At 52.0% G+C, this 20,906-nt stretch overlaps 1 protein-coding gene across 2 annotated transcripts in view; it reads left to right on the top strand.

Annotated features, from left to right (window-relative positions):
• MYO18B (myosin XVIIIB) overlaps window positions 1–20,906 on the top strand; it is a 218,080-nt gene that overhangs the window by 21,078 nt on the left and 176,096 nt on the right. For both annotated transcript variants that reach the window (XM_068563218.1, XM_068563217.1), the window contains exon 11: window positions 8,582–8,726. In XM_068563218.1, coding sequence (XP_068419319.1) covers window positions 8,582–8,726 — 145 coding nt within the window. The remainder of the gene's footprint in view (window positions 1–8,581; window positions 8,727–20,906) is intronic.

Raw genomic sequence — 20,906 nt, 5'->3', positions numbered from 1 at the left:
TCGGTAAAATAACAACAGTAGCTAGCGGTATCTGCCTCATGGACCTGTTGTCAGGCTTAAATGAAACAATGTGCAGAAAGCAGCTAGCACTGGGCTTGGATTACATCAGTCAGCGGCAGTTTTCTTAGGAAATATTGTTGATGATTAATGTGGCTTCCTGGAAGATGGGGCCTGTGAGTAGGGCCTTGAGAGGTGGTATTCGGTTGTTTAAAAAAGCACATTGTTCACTTGTTTGTTCTTTTATTTATTTTTTTATATTTTAAAAATTGTTTTGAGTCACCCACCCCCACCCCCACTCCTACCATCACCCCCTGTGCCAGGCCTGTGCTGAGTGCTGGGATTATGGTCCTCATCCCTGAATTTTCACCCTATCAAGAGAGAAAGACTTGGGAATTAATGCAATCGTGTGGGATAAGAAAAATGCCAGAGTTTGTACAACCTTCTGTACACCAGAGGATAGATGAAAGCTACTTGGCCTCAGTCAGGGAAGGCTTCTTGGCCAAGGGGACATCTGACCTGTGTTTTGAAGGATGAGTAGGAGCTTACCAGGCAGAGGGGAGTGAATCATTTCTACTCTGAAGCCCTTTTCCAAACATACGTGTCAGGGAAACAAATGGCGCTGGAATAATTTGGTATCGTCATGCAAAAAAAAAAAAGAATTTCAGTCCACAAATTCACACCATGTACAAAAATCGACCAAAAAAAATGGATCATAGACCTTAACGTAAGACTTAAAATCATAAAATTTCCAGAAGAAAACAGGAGGAAAATTTCTGTAACTTTGGATCGGGCAAAGGCTTCATAGATGTGACCCCAAAAGCACAGTCCATGAGAGAACAAATTGATGAATTGCACTTTGTTGAAATTAAGAACTTCTGCTCTTTGCGTGTCACTGTTAATATGAAAATACAAGCCACAGACTGGGAGAAAACACTTGCAAATCACATATCTGAAAAAGTCTTTGAATCCAGAATTTATAAATGACTCTCAGAACTCATAAATAACCCAACAAAAAAGATGGGCCAAAGATTTCAACATAGACTTCCCCAAAGAAGATAACTTAGATGGCATGTGAAAGTATATTAAAGAAATTAAAGAAATTGAAACTCGAACCACGATGAAATAACTACTACACAATTACTAGAGTGTCTACACTTGAAAAGATTGATCGTACCAATGCTGGTGAGAATCTGGGGTAACTGGAGCCTCTCATACCCTGCTGGTGGGAGTGGAAAATAGTGCACCATCTCGGAAAATGGGCTCTTACAAAGTAAAACGTACACCTCCCACGTGGCACGCTAGTCTACTCCTAGGTGTTTATGCAGGAGAATGGAAGTGTACATCCGTGCAAAATTTATTTTACATACAAGTTCATTAGCAGTTTTATGCGTACTAGCCAAAACCTAGAAACTACCCAGAGTGTCTATTAACAGGTTAATGGATGAATTCATTGTAGAAAACCGTAAAGGTAGTATACTACTCAGTAATAACAATGAACTGCTGATACATCCAAGAACATGATGGCTCTCAAAATAATTGTGCTGAGTGAAAAATCTCAGATGAAAGAGTACAACCATATAATCCCATGTATTTGAAACTCTAGAAAATGCAAACGAATCTGCTGTGACAGCAAACAGGTCAATGGTTGCCTGGGGTTTTGGTTGCAGGAGGAGGGGAGAGAGGATTATGAAAGGGAATTTTTGCGGGTGATGGATGTGTCCATTGTCTTGAGTGCCGACGCTTTCACGGGTGTAGATGTCAAAGCTTATCACAGTGTACTTGTTAAAGATGAGTGGTTTATTTTTGCCAGTTACACCTCAGTAAGGCTGTCTCACACTCTCTCTCTCTGCTGGGTACTATCCGCAGAGTTACTGATTAGGTAGGTCTGGGCTAGGGCCTGAGAATCTGCATTTCTCACAAGTCCCCAGTGGATGCTGAAGCTGTGGGTCCAGGGACCCCGCTTTGAGAACCACTGTAGGTGAGTCTGTTTCGACAGTGAGTGGAGTGGGATGGAGTGGGGTGGTGCGGGTCCCCCAGCTTCACCTGCCTGACACCCCCCTCCACGGGGGGGGGGGGGACTTGCAGTATGTTCTTCTTTCATGCCTCTTCTCCCCCTGGTTTCCGCGGCGCTAGGAGCCCAGACTGGCCCCAGCACGGCAGGGGATGCGAGGCTATCCCAGTGCTGGGTTTTCTTTAATGAGGTTGGGCCACATGTATCCATTTGAATCAGCAAGAGCGTTGTTGTTTGTTTTCTTGGTTTTGATGAGGAGAAGGGCTCAAGCCAGGCCCTCGTGAGCATGCCAGCCTGACCTGTTTGTTCACAGTCTGCATACAGGAATGGGGCACAGTGTGAACCCAGTCGAGGAGGTGTTTGAAGTGGCTTTCTTTTTCTGTGTGTTTCTGGGAGTTGTTTTTTTAGACCAGTTGATCTGTGGGAACTGGTAGGGTATTTCTTTGTTCTCACCCTGCTACCTGGCAGGTATGGAGAGTGTTTTCTTTGTTCTCTAAGAGCAAAAATACAAGCTGGAAATTCGTCGGTCTTTGATAGAAGCCTGGGCTAGTTTTCTGGGATTGGGCCATCAGGTACTGACTCAGTGAAGGAATTTGGTGGTCAGGAAATCACCCCAAGAATGAGAGTTGCTAAGTACAGGCCCCCGAAGTTGCCAGAGTCAGCAAATAAAAATATGAGATACCTAGACCATATTCATCTTGTAACTGATCTAACAGCATGGTGACTATAGTTAATAATACTGGACTTACTGTACATTTGAAATATCCTGGGAGAGTAGAACTTATGTGTTCTTACCACACACCAAGAAACGGTAACTATGTGAGGTGATGGGTGTATTAATTAACTTCATTGCGGTAATCATTTTACAGTGTTTATGTATATCAAATCCTCACATTGCACACCTAAAAATACACAATTTTTATTTGTCAATTGTAATTCAGTAAAACTGGAAAAAATACACGATGCCCAGTTAAATTCGAGTTTCACATAAACATCGAATACTTTTTTTTAACTTAAGTGTGTCCCAAATATTACATGGGCAGGCCTGGAGGGCTGAAGTTGTATCAGAGAGGGCTACCTGGAGGCGGTGAGTACAAGCTGGTCTTGGACTGTGAGAGAAGTTAGGCAGGTGCAGTGAGGCCAGCCTTCCTGCTGCACCGAGCTCCCGATGCAGAGGCAACGGTGGGGGAGAACCAGCAGTGCAGTGGTTGCAGAGCACAGGGTGAGGGTGTGGGCCCGGGGGGCTGTCAGCTGGAGCGGCGGGGCCAGGTTGTGGGGAAGCCGGCCCTCGGGGTGGTGCTGGCCCTCCGTGGCCGCCTTCGCTCGCTGATGGCCAGCTTCCCCTCCTTGTCCCTGCGCTGCGTCCTCCCTGCCTGCCACATTTCAGCTTTTACTTACTTACTTATTTATAAAATTTATTTATTTTATTTTTGGCTGCATTGGGTCTTCATTGCAGTGCGCGGGCTTCTCACTGCGGTGGCTCCTCTTGTTGCGGAGCACGGGCTCCAGAGCGCAGGCTCAGCAGTTGTGGCGCACAGGCTTAGTTGCTCCGCGGCATGTGGGATCTTCCCTTCCCGGACCAGGGCTCGAACCTGTGTCCCCTGCGTTGGCAGGCGGATTCTTAACCACTGCGCCACCAGGGAAGCCCCACATTTCAGCTTTAAATGGAACTTCTTTGAGATCGGTTAGGGCACCAGGACACATTTGAAATCACAAAGCTTTCATATTATTTTCTCCTCTGTAATTTGTTTTTCCTCAACCTAGACTGATGTTTTAAAAAAGTACCAGCAGCGGTGGTCATAATAGTAATAATAATCCTTGCCTCCCAGTAGTTTGCTTCTGGCTGGCAGCAGCCAGGCTTTGGCCCGAGGCACATTTATTTTTTATGACCCAGGCATCAACTGTGGAGGAATGGGCTCCAGACAGAAGGATGGGGGATCAGGCCCTCCTGCCAGGGGCTCTGCCAGGAGCTTTCTCTTACTTGATTCTCCTAAGGACCCTTTGACAGAAGGGATTATTATCACATGTGTTGGTTGGGAGGAGTAATCAGGCTCAGAGAGGTGAAACTACTTGCTTAAGGGCACACAGCTTTGAAGTGGCAGAAGCAGGGCATCCAGGTTGGCCTGACTCCACATTGTCTCTCTTGTTCGCCCCTCGCTGTCATCTCAGGTCTGTGCCCTGGCTGCAGACCGCGTGCTCTGGGATGTGCCCCAGTGTGCAGCCTTGGGTCACTTCTCCTCTCTCAGCTTCAGTTCCTCCCCCTGTGGAGTGGGTGGAGCAACGCCCTGACCCTCGGTCTGCCCCTAGGGTGGGCGCTCAGTAGAGAATCTGGCGTACAGTGGCTCCGTCCCTCCCCAGCTGCGTGGCCTTGGACAAGTGCCTTAGCCTCTCTGAGCCTCAGTTTCTCCTCTGACAATTGGAGAGACTCACAGCTGCCTTGCAAGGTAAAAGCACCTAGTGCAGCATTGTAGATGCTCAGTTAAGCCTTCTCTTCTCCCTCCTTAAATGGACTTGCAGTGCCTGGAGAGAACCTGGACCCGTCAGTGTTGAGGTAAAGGGAGCCCTTGGCTCTTGCTGGACACCTGTCCTGCCCTCCCCGTGGTCTCCGTCAAGTTCACCCACCTGTGCAGGCACCCGCTTTTCTTTTGCAAATGAATAGAGTCAGTGTTCTGCATTTCCCTCCCAGATCCGGCTCCAGATCCAGGGGCTGGAACCGTGGGAATCCTTCCAGGCCTGGGTTGGTTGGTTGTAGAGACACAGGGGCGCCCACCCTGACCCTGGAGGAGGGGGTGTGGTTAACATCCCCGTGAAGCAGAGTGCGACCCCGGGCCCGGACCGTGCTTATAACCAGGGGCAGAACTCCAGGAGCCGGTTCCCTCGGCCAGGGAGGCCCCCGGTGCCGCGCCCTCCACCGGAGAGCAGCGCCCAGCTGCAGACCGTGGCTCCCTGCGGCCCTGCACCCTGTGAGAGAGGCCTGCACGTGCCCCCTCAGGGGGCTCGGCACCTAACGCACCATGCCTTCCAGCCCCGCGCCCTTCTGCTAGGAGACCCTGCCTGCCGGCCTCCCTGCCCAGCACCCGCTTCTCCTGCTCGTGCTGGTGGCTTCATTCAGTGCTTCTTCCCAGAAGTCGGCTCCTTACCGCTCCCCGGAGCCCCCCAGGCCCAGCACTCACCCTGTGCTGTCAGTGTCTGTCTGCACATCTGTCCCCCTTATTGGACTGGGAGACCCTCAAGGACGGGCCACGCCTGATTCACTTGCCAGGGACTGCTGTGCAGCAGCAGGGAAGGTGTCCCTGGAAGGCCTGACAGCCTGGGCAGAGGCATGGGGTCGAGCCCAGCATTAAGTGAGTGCCACTGTGTGCCGGGCGCTGTGCTGGTGCTTTACGCACTTCAACTCATTTAATCCTCACAGTGGCCTGGGAGGAGGTTTGGCTGTTATTTTCATTCTACAGTGGTGGAAACTGAGCCTCCAGCGGAAGGGCAAGAGATTTGTGCAGTCACACCGCAGGGACGCAGAGCCGAGAGAACACGCAGTTCTGTCTGCCTCCAAATCCAAACCTGGCCTCTCTCTGCATTGTCGGAATCTCCTGGGTGCTCTAAATGCAGCCCGGTTGAATGTGGAGAGAACATTTTGGATTTTATTTTTTGCACTAAATTACCTGCCATCTTGGGTTAACCTTGCGTCTTTAATTGCATCAGACAAAGCCTGGGCATCTTCTGAGTCAGCTTTTATTTTTTCACTTTCTTTTTTTCAATTCAGTTGAGACATACAGTCAAATGTTTATGAAAGCACTAATTTTAAGTGTGCAACTCAGTGATGATTATATTCTCACACGCACCTGCAGCCCCACACCAGCTCAACATCTAGAACATTCCTCATTCCAGTAAAGGCTCCCTTGAGTCCCCACCCCATCAGAGGCATCCCTCCCACCTGAGTCATCATCCTAACTTCTCTTCCCATAGGGCAGTTTTGCCCACATCTGGACTTCATGTAACCAGAATCCACAGTGCGTGGTCTTTTGTACAGGGCTCCTCTGTGCCACGTGGAATCTGGGGGGTTCATACATGTGCTTGCATGATCAGTGACGTGATCTTTTTCATTGCTGCGTGGTACCCCATCACTGTGCCCTGGCTGGACCACCCACTGTTTATCCATTCTCCTCTTGGTAGACATTTCGGCCGTGAGTTGATTTATCCCGCTGATCTGATTTCTATTTTCGTGATTTTGAGGCAAGGACTGGCTTTTGTCAGGGCATTATGCAGAGGCGTCTGGCTCCCTAGAAGTTTAGGGAACTGTAAACATCCTCGTGATTCTAATTGCTTTAGATCAGAAGCATATATATTCATCCCTCCGTGTCTTCTGTTGCAGCAGAGACCGGGGGAGGCGGGGAGGAGAGAAAAAGAAGCAAACAAGCTCTAGTGGAAGTTTTCTAATTCTTCTGTTCATATGAACTAAGTGGCAGATGATGGGGTCTGCCTGTAATTTAAAGTCAAATGCTCATGGCTGACAGTGGGAGCCATAATAAATGTGTTGCCACTGTCCTTTTGGTGTCCTTTCTCTGCTACTTTGAAGTCTCATAAATAACCAAGAGCATGTTGGTAAGATGCCTTCCTCTCCTCCGTTTGCTCCAGCGGAGCAGCTGCAGTTGCTAGGTTGAGCTCCTGGTTGCTAGGGTTTTTGTGGTCCTGTGGTGCCCCAGAAATATGATGGATCAGTGGAACATGCTTCTGCTATTAATTGAAATGTTTCCACAGTGAACCTCTCAATGTCACTGCATGCTTTGACATTGTCCCAATAGGTCGATGATCCTTGCAGGTTTCTTTCCCAGTTAGAAGAACTGGCTTGAGTGGAGGGGACACGTGGCGTGGACGGGGAGTCAGAAAGCCTGATTCTAATCCTGTATCTGATACTAGCTGTGTGACCTTGGGCAAGCGTTGTCCCCTCTCTAAGCATTGGACTCCATAAAATTCAAGGACCTGCCAGCTTTGACAGCTTACAGTTCCTCACCCAAGCTCTGTAAACAGGCCAAGTGCAAATCAGGTCCTCATTATCTGTTGGAGGATTATTGACAGAAGAATTCTCATCCCCAGCTCACTTCCTCTCAACCCAGCAGGCTTCTGGGTCGCGTCTCCTTGGCCAGATGGCGTGTGTGGAGTTAGGAGTTTCAGACTAATTTTAATATTCAATCAGACATAATTGGGGGGACTTCCCTGATGGCACAGTGGTTGAGAATCCGACTGCCAGTGCAGGGGACATGGGTTCGAGCCCTGGTCCAGGAAGATCCCACATGTCGCAGAGCAGCTAAGCCCGTGCGCCATAACTACTGAGCCTGCGCTCTAGAGCCCATGAGCCACAACTACTGAAGCCCTCGCACCTAGAGCCCGTGCTCCGCAACAAGAGAGGCCACCGCAATGAGAAGCCCGCGCACCGCAACGAAGAGTAGCCCCCGCTCGCCACAACTAGAGGAGGCCCGTGCACAGCAACGAAGACCCAAGGCAGCCAGAAATAAATAGATAAATATATAAATTTATTAAAACAAAACAAACATAATTGGGATCATAAATCTGAAAAAGGAACAGTGACACCCTACAACCCATAAACATCTGGTCATATTATTTTCTCTTTCCTCCTGCTTAAAAATCTTTGGCAGTTTCCCTCTGCGTGCCCTGGGGATGGCAGACAGGGTCTCTTTCAGTTGCTGAGGCAGATCATTGGGTGGGGCTGCAAGGGGGGACATCCTGAAAAGAATCTGGACTCGCTGGTTTGCTGTGGGATCTTCATCGATTGGTGTTGTCTGCCACGGGTCCAGGAGTGTAAATAGGGACGCGTGTTTGTCCATCGTGGCCGGAGTTTTAAGCCTGTTCCCTTTAATATTGTGTTTGAGGCCTTCTCCATGGCACCGGCCAGCTTCTCGTGCTTATTTCCTCCCCCCCTCTGTCTGCCCCACCTCCAAAAATACCTGCTTCTCTGTCCACGTTCAGTTGAGCACCTGTTGTCTCCAAAGATGTCCTTTGTTCCCGTTGTTCCCTCTGCCCGTCAGGCCTCTATTCCATCCAGTTGGTCAGCTCTGCCTATTTGTCTTTCAGACTTCAATCACAATCTTGTCTCATCTCCTGCGACATTCTCTTTGACTCTCTCGAGTGGGATTAATCGGCCAGGCCCTCCTCTGAGATCCCACAGTCCCCCACTTAGCCAGTTTCGCACTTAGTTGTTTTTACGTCTCTCTCCACTTCTAGCTTGAGAGGTCCTCAAAGTCAAGTTCTGGATTTCGCTCATCTCTGTCTCTCCAGAGCCCAGCACAGTGCAGAGCCTCAATAAATCTATTGAATGGAACACACGAATGAATAAAACTCGTGTCGCCTTCCAAAGTCAGATAGACATGATTTTTATAACTTTCCCAGCAGCCTGAGTTCTGTGTGTCAGTACTCCCCAGCTTAATCGTGGGTAATTGACCATGGTCATAAAATGACCACCCATTCCCCCCCAGACCGAGCCCTGCTTCCACTTGCAAGTTTGCATTTCCTCCACCGTGACGGCCTGTTTGTCTTCCTCTCTCCCCTTGCTCTCAGCCTGAAGACAAGCAGAGGGCGGCGGCTGCCTTCGCCCAGCTCCAGGGCGCCATGGAGATGCTGGGCGTTTTGGAGAGCGAGCAGAGGGCCATTTGGCGGGTGTTGGCAGCCATCTACCACCTGGGTGCGGCGGGGGCCTGCAAAGGTACGTGCCTGCCGCTGGGCTCACCTGAGCTGCCGGCTGTCTCCGCCAGCAGGTGCCTGACAAGGCCCTTCTTTCCGTGAGGTGGGACAGGGTCAGCCTGTCATCTTCCACATCTCTGGGACTGCTCTCGGGGGGGCTGCCGAGCCAGGCGTGCCGAGAAGGAAGCGGGCTGGATGTTTCAAGCAAACCGCGTCACCCAGCGCTGTCCAGTGGAGCTTTCTGTGATGATAGGGGGAGGTTCTCTGTCCAGCAGGATGGCCGCTAGCTGTACGTGGCTGTCGAGCTTTTGACATGCAGCTGGTGCAACCGAGGCGTTGACTTTTTCATTGCATTAAATTCTAAGTAACCTACATTTAAATAGCCACATGTAGCTAGCTTGTGGTTACTGTGCTGAGAAGAGACACCCTGAAACGGGTGAGAGAAGGCTGGGTCCACGCACTAAAGGTGATGTTTTCTGTCTGGACATCTTGGCGATGCTCACACCATATGCGCTGGAGCTGACCCAACTCTCCTTCTCCTCCCAAACCTGCTCGCCATCCTTAACTGTCTGTTTGCTTATTGTCCCTGCTTCAAGTTGGTCTCCCCAAGTGGTTCTCATCGTCCCTCTCCCTCCCCCATCCCTATCCAGTCCTTGACCTTGCTCCTTAGATACTTTCTGTGACAGCATTTCTGTCCTGACTTCCCTATTCTTACTGTTATCACCTTAGACTAAGTATTTGCTAATCCTTTCTTTGCTTGGACTATTGCGGTAGCGTCACTGCCGATGGCTTGGCTCCACCCTCAGTGTGACCACTGGGCTCCTTTCTAAAACTGTAGACCTGTTGTGGCATTCCCTGCTTAGACTCCTGCCGAGGCTCTCTCCTGTCTGCTACGTCAAGTAAAATGCCTTGGATTGGCATTCAAGGCTCCTCGCTTCCCTAACCAGACTCTTGTGCCATTGCTTTTGGCACTGCGAAAGGTCCCGGGGAGACGGTCAATATCGAGAGCAGTGTGGCTCCTGCCTTCATGGGGCTTATGGTACCTTATACTGTGATTGTGTCCTTGTCTAGCTGTTTCCTGTAGAGAGTGGCTTCCTTTGGGCCCAGAACATAGAGTTGGAATTTACTTTTTGAGTGGACACACGTGTTCATGGAGGTCTGTCCTCTGGAGCTATGTGTTGACTCTGGCTGACATTCTGGGCCATTCCTCTGTGGGGCAGCAGACTTCTTTGGAATATGCTGGCATGTTATTCCTGCCATTCCCATACCCGTGGGCCTTGTGGCCTGTTCTTTTGATTTTCATACACTTGAGCTGCATTGGTCCACTGATTTGATTTTGGACATTTCTAGAAGTTATGCTGAGTCAGAAATAGGGAAGGTAGGGAGTCCACAGTTGGTCCAAGCCAAGGGCAGACATGCTTAACTGGGCAAACATGGAAAAATCAAATGCCACTTGCCTTTTCCAAAAATCAGCCGTGGGCCATGCTCAACGCCCTGACCATTTGGAAATCAGCCAGCTTTGTAAATGGACGGGGATTGGGGATGTCATTGCACAGTTCAGATCAGAAAAGCTGTTGAAGGTTTAGAGTTGGGGCACAGGCATCTATAGATTGGGGATGCGTGGAAGGAAGCAAACGTATTTTACCGAATAGAAAACTGAGGCTCAGAAGGTCTAGGTGCAATAAACTCCAGGCTGGGGCTTCCCTGGTGGTGCAGTGATTAAGAATCTGCCTGCCAATGCAGGGGACACAGGTCTGAGCCCTGGTCCGGGAAGATTCCACATGCCACGGAGCAACTAAGCCCGTGCACCACAGCTACTGAACCCATGCTCTAGAGCCCGTGCTCCGCAACAAGAGAAGCCACCACAGTGAGAAGCCTGCGCACCGCAACGAAGAGTAGCCCCTGCTCCCCGCAACTGGAGAAAAGCCCACGCAGCGACGAAGACCCAACGCAGCCCCCCAGAAAAACCTCCAGGCTATGGGCGCTTGAGGGAGGCAGATTTGAGTTCAAAACCAAACTTCTCTGAGCTTCGGAGAGGCCTCCTCTTTCATTGGGCCAAGACTGGGGTTGGTGTGAGGATTAAATGGAATAAAGAAGAGACAGCTGAATTAAGCTGCTTTCCCCGGAGGCAGACCCTGAGACAAAAATTGCATGTAGGCTTTGGGGGAGGGGGTATCATGAGGAACCAGTAGGGAAGTGAGGGAAGAAAGGCAGGTGATGCTGGAGCCTTAAGGAGTGGATTAGCTGTGGGAAGTGGGGAGCCAGTATCTCTGGGGACCTCTGGGAGACTCTGAAGAACATGTCTCCTCATCGTGTATTACCCGAGGGACGAGGGAGCCGGGATATTGATCTACCGCCTCCTGCTTCTCCCTGGTTGAAGGTTGCTCCTGGGGAGCATTCCCCCCTGCCCTTCCAGCCTGCCCCATGCATGAGCTGAGCATGTCTGGCAGCCAGGAAAGCAGAGAGGCGCAGACAGGTACCTGTAGTGACAGGCCAGGGACACGTGTGGTGTGGTATGTACGGAATGGCCAGGGCGAGGGGTGGTGGACAGGTCATCCATGCTTCTAGCTCAAGGCAGTCCCTCGGTAGATTGTGCTGTTGAGCCTGGGTTAGGTGACTCTCACAGGGTGTCACAGCCACATGCCTCTCTGCTTTGCTCAACTCGAATAGTCTTGTTCCCTCCCGGCACTCAGCAAAGCCTAGGGAGAGGACAGGGCCGTTGGGACCTACCTTCCGATTTCCATTGTCATGCTTGAACCCTCTCTGCCTCGGATGCGACAAAACAGAGGCTAAGGGAGCCCCCAGTCTATTGACCTGTCACCAGAGAAGTTCGATGCCTGACTTTCTTCTCCTGAGGCTCCTGGGGCACCCCCTCTGATGGGGGCTCGGGACTCATACCTGTAGCTGCCTGTAACGATAAAAGAGAAAGGCACATTTATAAATATTTTATTAGTACGTGATTATGGCAATAATTCCTCCCAGCCTCCCCCCACACCACCTGATAAATTATTTTAAGAGGAGCTGCTGTCAGTCTGCCTGAGAGGCCTGCTTGATGATTTACTTACTATATATTCTGCTTTGGAAGATTTCATAATAGGTTGCTCTCAAATCAGCTATTAAGAATTTCAAAGTCATATATAAATGTCTTTGCTTTGTGTCATAACAGATCATTTCGAAATACATTAAGAATCATTTCCGTTAATCAGGGTTTTTTTTTTTTTCCATTAAAATGATGCTCTCCTCCCAGTGCACCCAGCTTCCTTAACTTATTTTGAAAGTCCTGATCCTATTTTTAAAAACCAATATCAGTCCCTGTGGGGAGATTTCAGACCTTATAACTGGATTTAGGATTTTTGAACTGTTTCAGCAGTAACGACAACCACCACTAATATTGGCTTCGCGTTTGATGGTTTCAAAAGCACTTGTACCTCTCTTGTGCCTTTTGATCTGATTGGATTCATACAATAACCTGGTGAGGAAGGACAGCGCCATGGGCAAGAGTCAGCCTCCTGGCTTGGCTTCTCTGATCCTCAGTTTCCTCCTCTCTAAAATGGGGCTAATGATGGCACCCACTCTGTAGGCTTGTCATGAGGATTAAATGAGTCAGTGCCAAACGTGTGAGCACAGGACTTGGCTCACGGCTTTATAAGAGGAGGAATGCGGTTTACCTGACCTCACACAGCTAGTATGTTCCAGAGGGCAGTTTGGAACCACGGCCGGTCTCCCTGCAAATATCACTCCCCTGCCCTAGACTTTGCAGAGGGCTGTTAGGGTCATTCCTTGCGGGAGAATTGACCTGTTTTCCTGGGCCCTGTGCTGAGTGCTTACAGACGTGATGTCACTGCACAGCCTTAGACTAGCCCAGGAGGAGCGAGAACTATTAGATGCCCATTTTACAGATGAGGAGACTGAGGCCTGCCAGAGAGGTTCATCCTCATCCCCAAGGGCACACAGCTAAAGCCAGAGGTGGGATTTGGACCCAGGTCTGCCCAGGCACTGAGCCTAACCTCTGAGACGACACCTCTGGCCTCCCTGGCCCTGTGTGCCGCTGCTTCTGGCCTCACAGGCTCCAAGGGCTGGTGATGTCACTTTTTCACTGGGGTGCCCTGTTTTTACTCATGACACTTCTGGCACCAAATGTGTGGGGTTTTCCTTACACCAGCCAGTCCTCTGATTCTCCGGACACTAACTGGGTGTCCTACAATTTCGTCCACTCCTGATACTACTTGGAGTTAGTGCAGGTTACGGGCTCGGTTCCACGAGACTGTACCACTTCAGACATTGTTCATAAGTTTGGGCCACCTGTACTTCTGATGGACCAGCTATAAAGTTGGGCTCCCACAGACCCCTCCTTGGTTTGATAATTTGCTAGAATGACTGACAGAACTTAGGAGGGCTTATACTTACCAGTACCTGTTTATCGTAAGGCATACAACTCAGGAACAGCCGAACGGAAGAGATGCGCAGGGCAAGTTATAGAGCAAGGGGCTTCCCTGCCTTCACTGTGCGACCCTCCCGGCACCTCAGTGTGTTCAGTGACCCGGAAGCTCTCTGAGCCCCATCGTTCGGGGTTTTTGGAGGTTTCATTACACAGGCGTGATTGATTAAATCATTGTAATCAGTCACGGCCCCAGCACACTCCTGGGGGCCCCTGAGTCTCCTCTCTTGGGGGAGTGGCATTAGGCCCCCACTGACCCCTGAGTTCCTGCCGGGCGCTGCCACCGTGACCTTCCCCCACCACCTTCCGGGTCCCTCCAGCCCGTATGACTTGGTGTTCTTGACCCCAGGAGGCTGGCTGCCTGTGGGGCTCTGGATCACCCTGTCATCAGCAGTGCCCTGGGCAGCGTCGGAGTCAGAGAGGGCACCCCCCTAGAATGTGGCAGAGCAGCGACACTGGCGTCTCGAAGTCAGCTAGTCCTGGGTTCAGGTCTCAGTTTGGCCTCTTACTTAGCTGTGTGTGACCTCCGCCAAGTTCCGGGGCTCGCCGGAGCCTCCTCTGGAAGAGGGAGAAAGGGCGGTGGAGAGCCAACTGGGGTCTCACGCACGGCTGCGGTGCTAGTAATGCTTTCGCTCTGGGCTGCGTCCCATGGGCAGGCCCGGTGGCTCCTGGCTCGGCCGGCCAGCCGGTCATAAAGAGGCCGCGTTCTTCCCTCTGTCTGCACTGTCTCCACCTCCTTTCTGTTTCTCAAGCTCACTGTCCCTGCTGGGTCCCTTGGGAAGGCTGTGGGAGGGGGCCCTGGGGGCTGCCTCGGTATGGCAGGCAGAAAACCCTGGGTGATTTGACGCGGGATGGTTTGCTGTGAACCAAGACTCATGGCCTGGGCCGTCCCTCAGGAGCCATCAGGGAACCATTTATCCAGCCTCGTGTTTCTTTCCTTTGGCAGAATGTGGCCCGTGGAACAATCAGCTGGCACCCGTGGGTTTTGAATGGCAGCAAACAGTTGTTCTCTGGAGCTCACTTGACAAGGAGAGGGCGGGGGAGGAGGGACACGCTGGGCCCTGCAGTGGGCAGAGCCGGCCTTGAGTTCAGGCTCCTCCACCTCCTGGCTGTGTGACTTAACCTGTGCAAGAGGTTTCACCTCTCTGGACCGCCGCTTCCGTGCCTGTAAAATGGTAAAACCCTGTCTACCTTCTACATCGTTAGTCAGGTAATGGCTGCATCCCACCCACCTGGCACATGGGCGGGGTTCAGCAAGCCCTGACTCTCTTTTCTTTGCAAAGTGCTTTTTGTTATCTGTTGGCTCTGTTGGCATCAAAGCCTGCCCTGACATGGGCCGGGTCGGGGTGGAGAACTCAAGCCTCCAGGGAACGCAGCTCATTGCTGAAGGGCACATGGGGAAACCTCTGTGCTAGTGAACGGCAGCTTCAGAACCGGGGTCCAGTTCCGGACTCTCAGTCCAGTGCTCTTTCCACAGCTTCGAGGAAGGTTCTGAGGGCCAGGGAGAGTGTGGGGTAGTGGTCAGAGCAGTCAGGAGTGACACGGTCTTGTGCTCAAGTGGAAGTGAGGATTCCAGCACTTGCTAGCTTTGTGAGTGGTCATGTGACCTTGCTGCCATGACCTGGCAGCCCCATGTTGTTCCGTGGCTTGAACAATGATCATTTTATTATCTCCCCAAGCTCCTGGGAGTCTGCAGTTTGGAAGGGCTCGGCTGGGCTGCGGTCAGAGGGTGGCTGACCCAGAAACAGTGGGGCTGGAGTCACCGGGACTAGCCGGGCACCTCCGTCTCTCCGAGTCTCAGATCTCGGGTCCCAGCGTGGGCCTGATCGGGCTTCCTTGTGGCCTGGCGGCTTTGGGGCTCCAAGGAAGCTTCCAGAGAGCAGCGTGGACACTGCATCACCTCTTTTGAGCTGGCCTCAGCTATCATGCAGTGTCACTGCTGCCATGCTCTGTGTCACAGCTTCAAGGGCCAGGCAGTCTAGACTCCAACCCTGGATGGGGGAGTGACGAGGTTCGAGAACATGTCGGGTGAGAGATACTGGTGTGGCCATATGTTGGTCTTGAGCAAGGAACTTAAGCTTTCTGAGGCTCAGTTTTCCGACCTATACGATGGGATTGAAAGCAGCAGTGACTTCACAGGTCTGCTAAGCAGATGAAGTGAAATGTATGTCAAGGGCTAAGCTCAGTGCCAGGCACTTGTCAGAGCTACTGTTGTGAATTAGGGAGTCGCAAAGCTTGGAGATACTTGCCGGCTCCCTGCTGGGATGGCAGGAGGATGCTCCTGGGATTTCTGCTCCCTACTTTTGTTACCAGTGCCCCCCAGTATCCTCTGATGCCCCTAAAGACCCTTTTCCCACAGGAGAGTAAATCAAGGAGGAACTCGGAGCCCTTTTTGCAGCAAGAAACAATTCTCTTGTCTCGGGACCTCTTGGCTGCGTGAGATTAAAACCAGTCAGGACCCTCTTCTCAGGAATGTTCCCTGAACAAAATCCTCCCGGGGTCTTGCTGTCCTGCATGTCAGCCCAAGGCTGGGAGTCACTTAACCTGTGTTCTCTCCTCTAATTCCCACGGCAACCGTGACAGGTAGGGAGGGAATTCCCGCTTGGCAGTTCAGGCTGCTGAGGCTCAGAGAGGTTATGTAACTTTGCCGAGGCCAAACGGCACCACGTGGTGGAGCCAAGGTTAGAATCAGTGCCTGTCTGCCTCCAAAGCTAGTGTCCTTCTCCTCTGTGAGGCCGCTCATCTGGCCCAGTCCTTGGGTGCATTTTGGGTGCTCGGACCTCCACCTCCCCTCTAAGAGCAGCTTCTCAGCTGCGTCCCCAGTCTCCAATCTCCGTTCCTTCATCTGGAAGGGCATCCGCTAAGCAGAACCGAGGCAGGAGAGCTCGGAATCGAGGCTAACAGCATGGGCTCTGGGGCCAGGCAGCCCTGTGTTTCACCCCAGCTCTCCTGTGTGATCTGTGACTCTCTTCATCTCTGAGGCGCAGTGTCCTCATCTGTAGATTGGGGATAACAGTCCCTGGGAGGCTTAAATTATTCAGTTTGAATGTGTAAAGCTCGGCCACCCTTGTTGTTATTGCTATTATTATTGTTAATGGAAAACCTGCCAACCATCCAGGCGTTTCCCCGGCAAAGCTTTGAGTCTACAAAAATGACTCGGGCTCGTCTTTAATCCTCTCCAATCCCTGTGGTCCCGTAGCTGTAAGAGACGTACACCCTCCCTAGAAAGTCTGAGACTCTTTGTCACTCTGCCTGCTGTCCCTCATTACTCCATAAAAATGACAGTACTGTTCAGAATCCAAAATAACAAGGATGCGGTATCTGCCTTGACGGCCGAGTTGCTTTGCTTTCCTTTGGCTCTGAAGGCTGATGGGAGGTTTAATTTATTTGTCTTTTACTAAATTTGCCAGTCTACTTGTTGCTGACCCCATTGCCTAATATGTGATGCAGTCGGGCCCATGTATAACCCGGGGGGGGGGCCTGTAATGGAGTGATGGAGGGAGGCTGCCCGTCGGCCACCACTCCAATAGAGGCATCAGTCCCTGAATGGATGGGGCCGTAACTCGGGGAGCCCGGAGGGGCCCGCAGGAAGAAGAGACGATTGTAATGATGACGGGAACCCAGCCCCCTACCTTCTGCTGGGAACCTCCCCCCACCCCCGACATCTAGCAGCCAGGGGAGTCCGTCCAAGGATAGGAGGAGGTGGCCTGATGCTCCCCAAGCCCGGATAAGACCCTGAGCACAGAAGGCCCCGGGGAGTAGCAACAGTGATGCCGTCAACGCAAAGCAATCACCATGTATTCACGCACTTTACTCTTTTTATTGTTTTAAAATAACTGCACAAATGATACTGTAAAGTTGTCTTCCTATGAAAAATGGAAACAATACAGACGAACACAGAATGTCGAAAGCAGGTCCCCCCCACTCCCTTGATCCTCCTGACCTCAAAGGTGACTGTTGTTAAGGTGCAAAGGTGACATTTATTACAACTGATGAACCAATACTGATACACTGTTATTAACCGAAGTCCCCAGTTTACCTTGGGGTTCGCCCTTGGTGTTGTACATTCTCTGGGATTTGACAAGTGTGTCATGTCATGTCGTGTGTCCACCATGACCGTGTGATCCAGGCTAGTTCCACTGCCCTAACAGGCTGGCTTTTTTTTTTTTCTCTTAAACTTTTTGATTTGAAATCATCATAGATTCATAAGTAGCTGGAACAGTAACACATCGAGTCCCTGACCCCTTCCCCCAGTTGTGGCTGCGGACGTGGCTGCAGTCCCTCTCAAAAGCAGAGAGTGGCCGTGGCTGTGTCACTGTGTCCCCAGTGTAGGCCTCACCCTCAGGCCTTTTAGACTGAGCACGAGCTACACCTGTGCACGTGACAACTACGGGGGTGGCTGGCTGGCGCTGTTACAATATAAACAAGTTCACACCGGCTCCACTTCCACGTGCTCTGCTTCTCCCCATGCCGGCGCGGCGTGGGCCTCTCTGCCCGTGGCTCACAGCAGCGCCCCTTGTTCTCTCCCTTAACTGCAGGGCTTGCCCGGCGAGGGGGCCTCAGTCGATGTCGCACTTCTCCAGCTGATGAGCGTTTGGGCAGTCTCCTGCCTTGGGGGGTTCTAAACAGCGGCACGTGGGCATACATCCCTGTATGTGGAGGCGGTGCAGGGGTGAGCGTTCTGGAGCCATGGTGGCCTGGGCCTGGGCCTGCTGGACCAGGGGGCGTGTTTGAGGCTGAACATTTCCATGGACACGGCTCGATTCCCCTGCCTGTATTCACAAGGGTCGGCTCACTGCAGCCTCACAAGCCTGGGGGGGATGTGAGACTGGAGTCTGGCTCTCTGAACACCTGGGCCGTGGCTGCGTTCACGCTGCTTCATCCTCCCCCCCCCCCCGCCCCCACCCCCGCGGCCTCCTTTTCTTCATCCTCCTCCTCCTCCCCCACTCGCCCTTTTCCCCCTCCGCTCCCCCCTTACTGCTCTCCTTCCTCTCTCTCCTCTCCCTCCTTCTCTCTTCCTTTTCTTCTTCTCTTCTATGCCTATTGGATGGTAGGCCCTCGGCAACGCCGTTCTTACATTCCAAGACAAAACTTCCCTTCTGATCAAGGGAGGGAGACCCAGACAGGCACGTTGGAGACGCCAGGAGAAAATTCTAGGCAGGAGACACCCAAAGTTCAGAGGGGTCAGGCGGGGCGCCCAACGGGTCCTAGGGCCTGGGACCCTTGAACCGAATCCCCCAAACAGAGCGGAAGTCAGGGAGGATGCTCCAGACCGAAGAGCCTCGGTGAGCAGAGGTGTGGTGGCCCGAGCAAGGCCTGGGGCCTCCGTGTCCCCGTCTGCGAGGCGCCAACCTCAGACCCCGGCACCGGTGCTGCGGGACTGAGAGAGGATTACCACGTGGCCCTGGAGCAGGCCCCGCACCCCCGAGGCTGGTCCCTGCCTGGGCCCTGTCCTCCGCCTGCCTTCCCGCGCCCACGGGCCCCCAGCTGGTGGCTTGGCTCCCTGCCCGACAGCTGCCGCAGCCGGGCCTATTCTGGGCCACAGGCAAGGATTGATTCTGCATTTTCTAAGCGTATTGGATTCATTTGTTAAGCTGGAATGGCGGCTGTGGGATGTAAACAGTTATATTATAAAAGCCACAAACCCCTGAAGTGGCTGATGCTAGAAGGCTTCCCTGCCGGCAGCCCCGGGCTTCAGGAGGGCAGGGGGAGGAGGATGGAACCCCCGAGAGACCCGACTTGAGGTTGGCTTAGGCACTCTTGCTGGGTGGCCCTGCAAAAGCCCCTCCCCTCTTCCTGGCCTCTGTTTCCCATAAGTAATAACAGCAGCTGACATTTATCCAGTGCTTACAAGGTGCAGGTACTATTCTAAGAGCTTTGGCCATCTCAGTGATCCCCTGGAGTAGGCACCATTATCCCATTTTACAGATGAGGAAACTGAGGCTCAGAGAGGGGAAAGGACTTGCCCAGTGGGGATGATGGACACTCTCTGGCGTCTCGTTTAGCCTTGCTCATCAGAGACTCCAGGAGGCTGTGACTCAGTGAGGACCTCACCGTACATGCATGTCTCACCCTTCAGTGACAGAGCGTAACAATACTGCTGACAGCAGTGATGATGATGCTAATGATGGGATTAGTAGCTGTTACTGTTTACTGAGAATCTGCTCTCCGCCAGGCTTGATTCAAGTGCTGTGCATGGTTATTCCATTTAATCCTTGTTAACTCTATATGGTGGGTTATACCCATCTTACGGGTGAGTCAGTGGAGGCTCAGAGAGATAAAGGCAATTTTCTAAGGTCCTGGGCTCAGGAAGGGGAGGAGCTCAATTTGGGACCGAGGAGTTCTGTCTTTGAAACCTTTCTCCCTATTCTTCATGCCACGTTCTGCTGGATGGTCCACAGTGGTCATCAATAAATGGGGAATTAGTAATCATACCTTTTCACGTGGTTCTTACACTGATGAGATTAAGTGCTTAGCACAGGGCCAGGCGTGTGGTGAGTACTCCGGAAACACCAGCTGTTGTTCCTGGGCTTCCCTTGGGCCCCGGCTTCAAAGGAGACAGTGTGATAAGTTGAGGGACCCCTGCTCAGTCTACCTTGGTGAGGGACCCTTGAATATGGAAAGAATGTTGGACTGGGGGCCAGCCAGAGCCGGGTTTGATCCTGGCTTCTGCCTCACTAGCTGTGTGACCTCACACAGGTCACTCACCGGCTGTTGGTCCCACCCCTGAGCCTTTGCTCCTGCAGTTCCCCCAGGTGATGAGTGACGCCTTCGACTGAGGTCTCCCTGGTGACTCTGCTTCTCAGGTCGGATTACCTGCTCTGGGGACACTCCCAGGCAGTTTCACACCCAGTGTCTTGTTTCATCCTTATAATGACCCATTGGGAGAGGAACCATCCCATTGTACAGATGTGGAAACTGAGGCTCAGAGAGGTGAGATTTCCTGTTTGAGATCTCGCAGCCAGGCGGAAACTGCCTTTGGATGCCCAGCCTCTGGTCCTTTCCACAACTGCCCACCATCCCAAAGATGCCACGCCTTTCTCCTTCAGCCTCTTGATCAAATTAGTCCAGGAGACCCCTACCCATGCTCCCCTTCTCCTGTCAACTCCCGATGCACATTGGCATACTCAAGGTTAGAGCAGCCCTGCAGGGAAGCAGCCCATTTTGGTTGCTTTAATTGGATGCTGCCCCAGCTGATTTGTCCAACAAGCCCTCTTTGTCCAGAACGCTAGAGCATCAGGGGTGGCCCAAGTGTTGTCCTTCCAGTTGATAGGGCGTGAGCAGTGATTTATGTTGGATGATGAGTGACTCAGCAGCGATTTATTGACGGCTTGTTGGCCAGGCCTTACGGGGTGCGCTGACTGCAGATGGACAGGTGACTTTCTCTAAGGTCTGTCCAGGTTTGCAGGGCTGCATGGCACCCGGGGGCAGCAGGAACAGGCGGGAGCCCAAAGATGCAGGAAGAGACTCAAAGTTTTGGCCTTTAACACAGTCCCATTTTCCAGGATCCCAGCAATTGAACTTGACCTGACGTCCCTGGGCAGAATTCTCAGAGTGTGATCGTAATCCTAGACGTTTATCCAGCAGATCCTGTGCTAAGCGATCTGCACCTGGAACCACGCTGACGCTTCACGAGGACTCCATGGGGTAGAGTCCCATTTTACAGGGGAGGAAACTGAGGCTCAAAGAGGTGACACGGTTTCCCCAACATCACGTGGCTTTTGGCAGCGGAGGTGGGATTTGAACCTGCGCAGTCTGTTTCTG

The sequence above is a fragment of the Eschrichtius robustus genome, chromosome 14 (assembly GCF_028021215.1).
Source record: "Eschrichtius robustus isolate mEscRob2 chromosome 14, mEscRob2.pri, whole genome shotgun sequence".
Lineage (NCBI taxonomy): Eukaryota > Metazoa > Chordata > Mammalia > Artiodactyla > Eschrichtiidae > Eschrichtius > Eschrichtius robustus.
The sequence above is the reverse complement of the archived record's forward strand: the minus strand, read 5'-3'. Positions and strand labels throughout refer to the sequence as shown.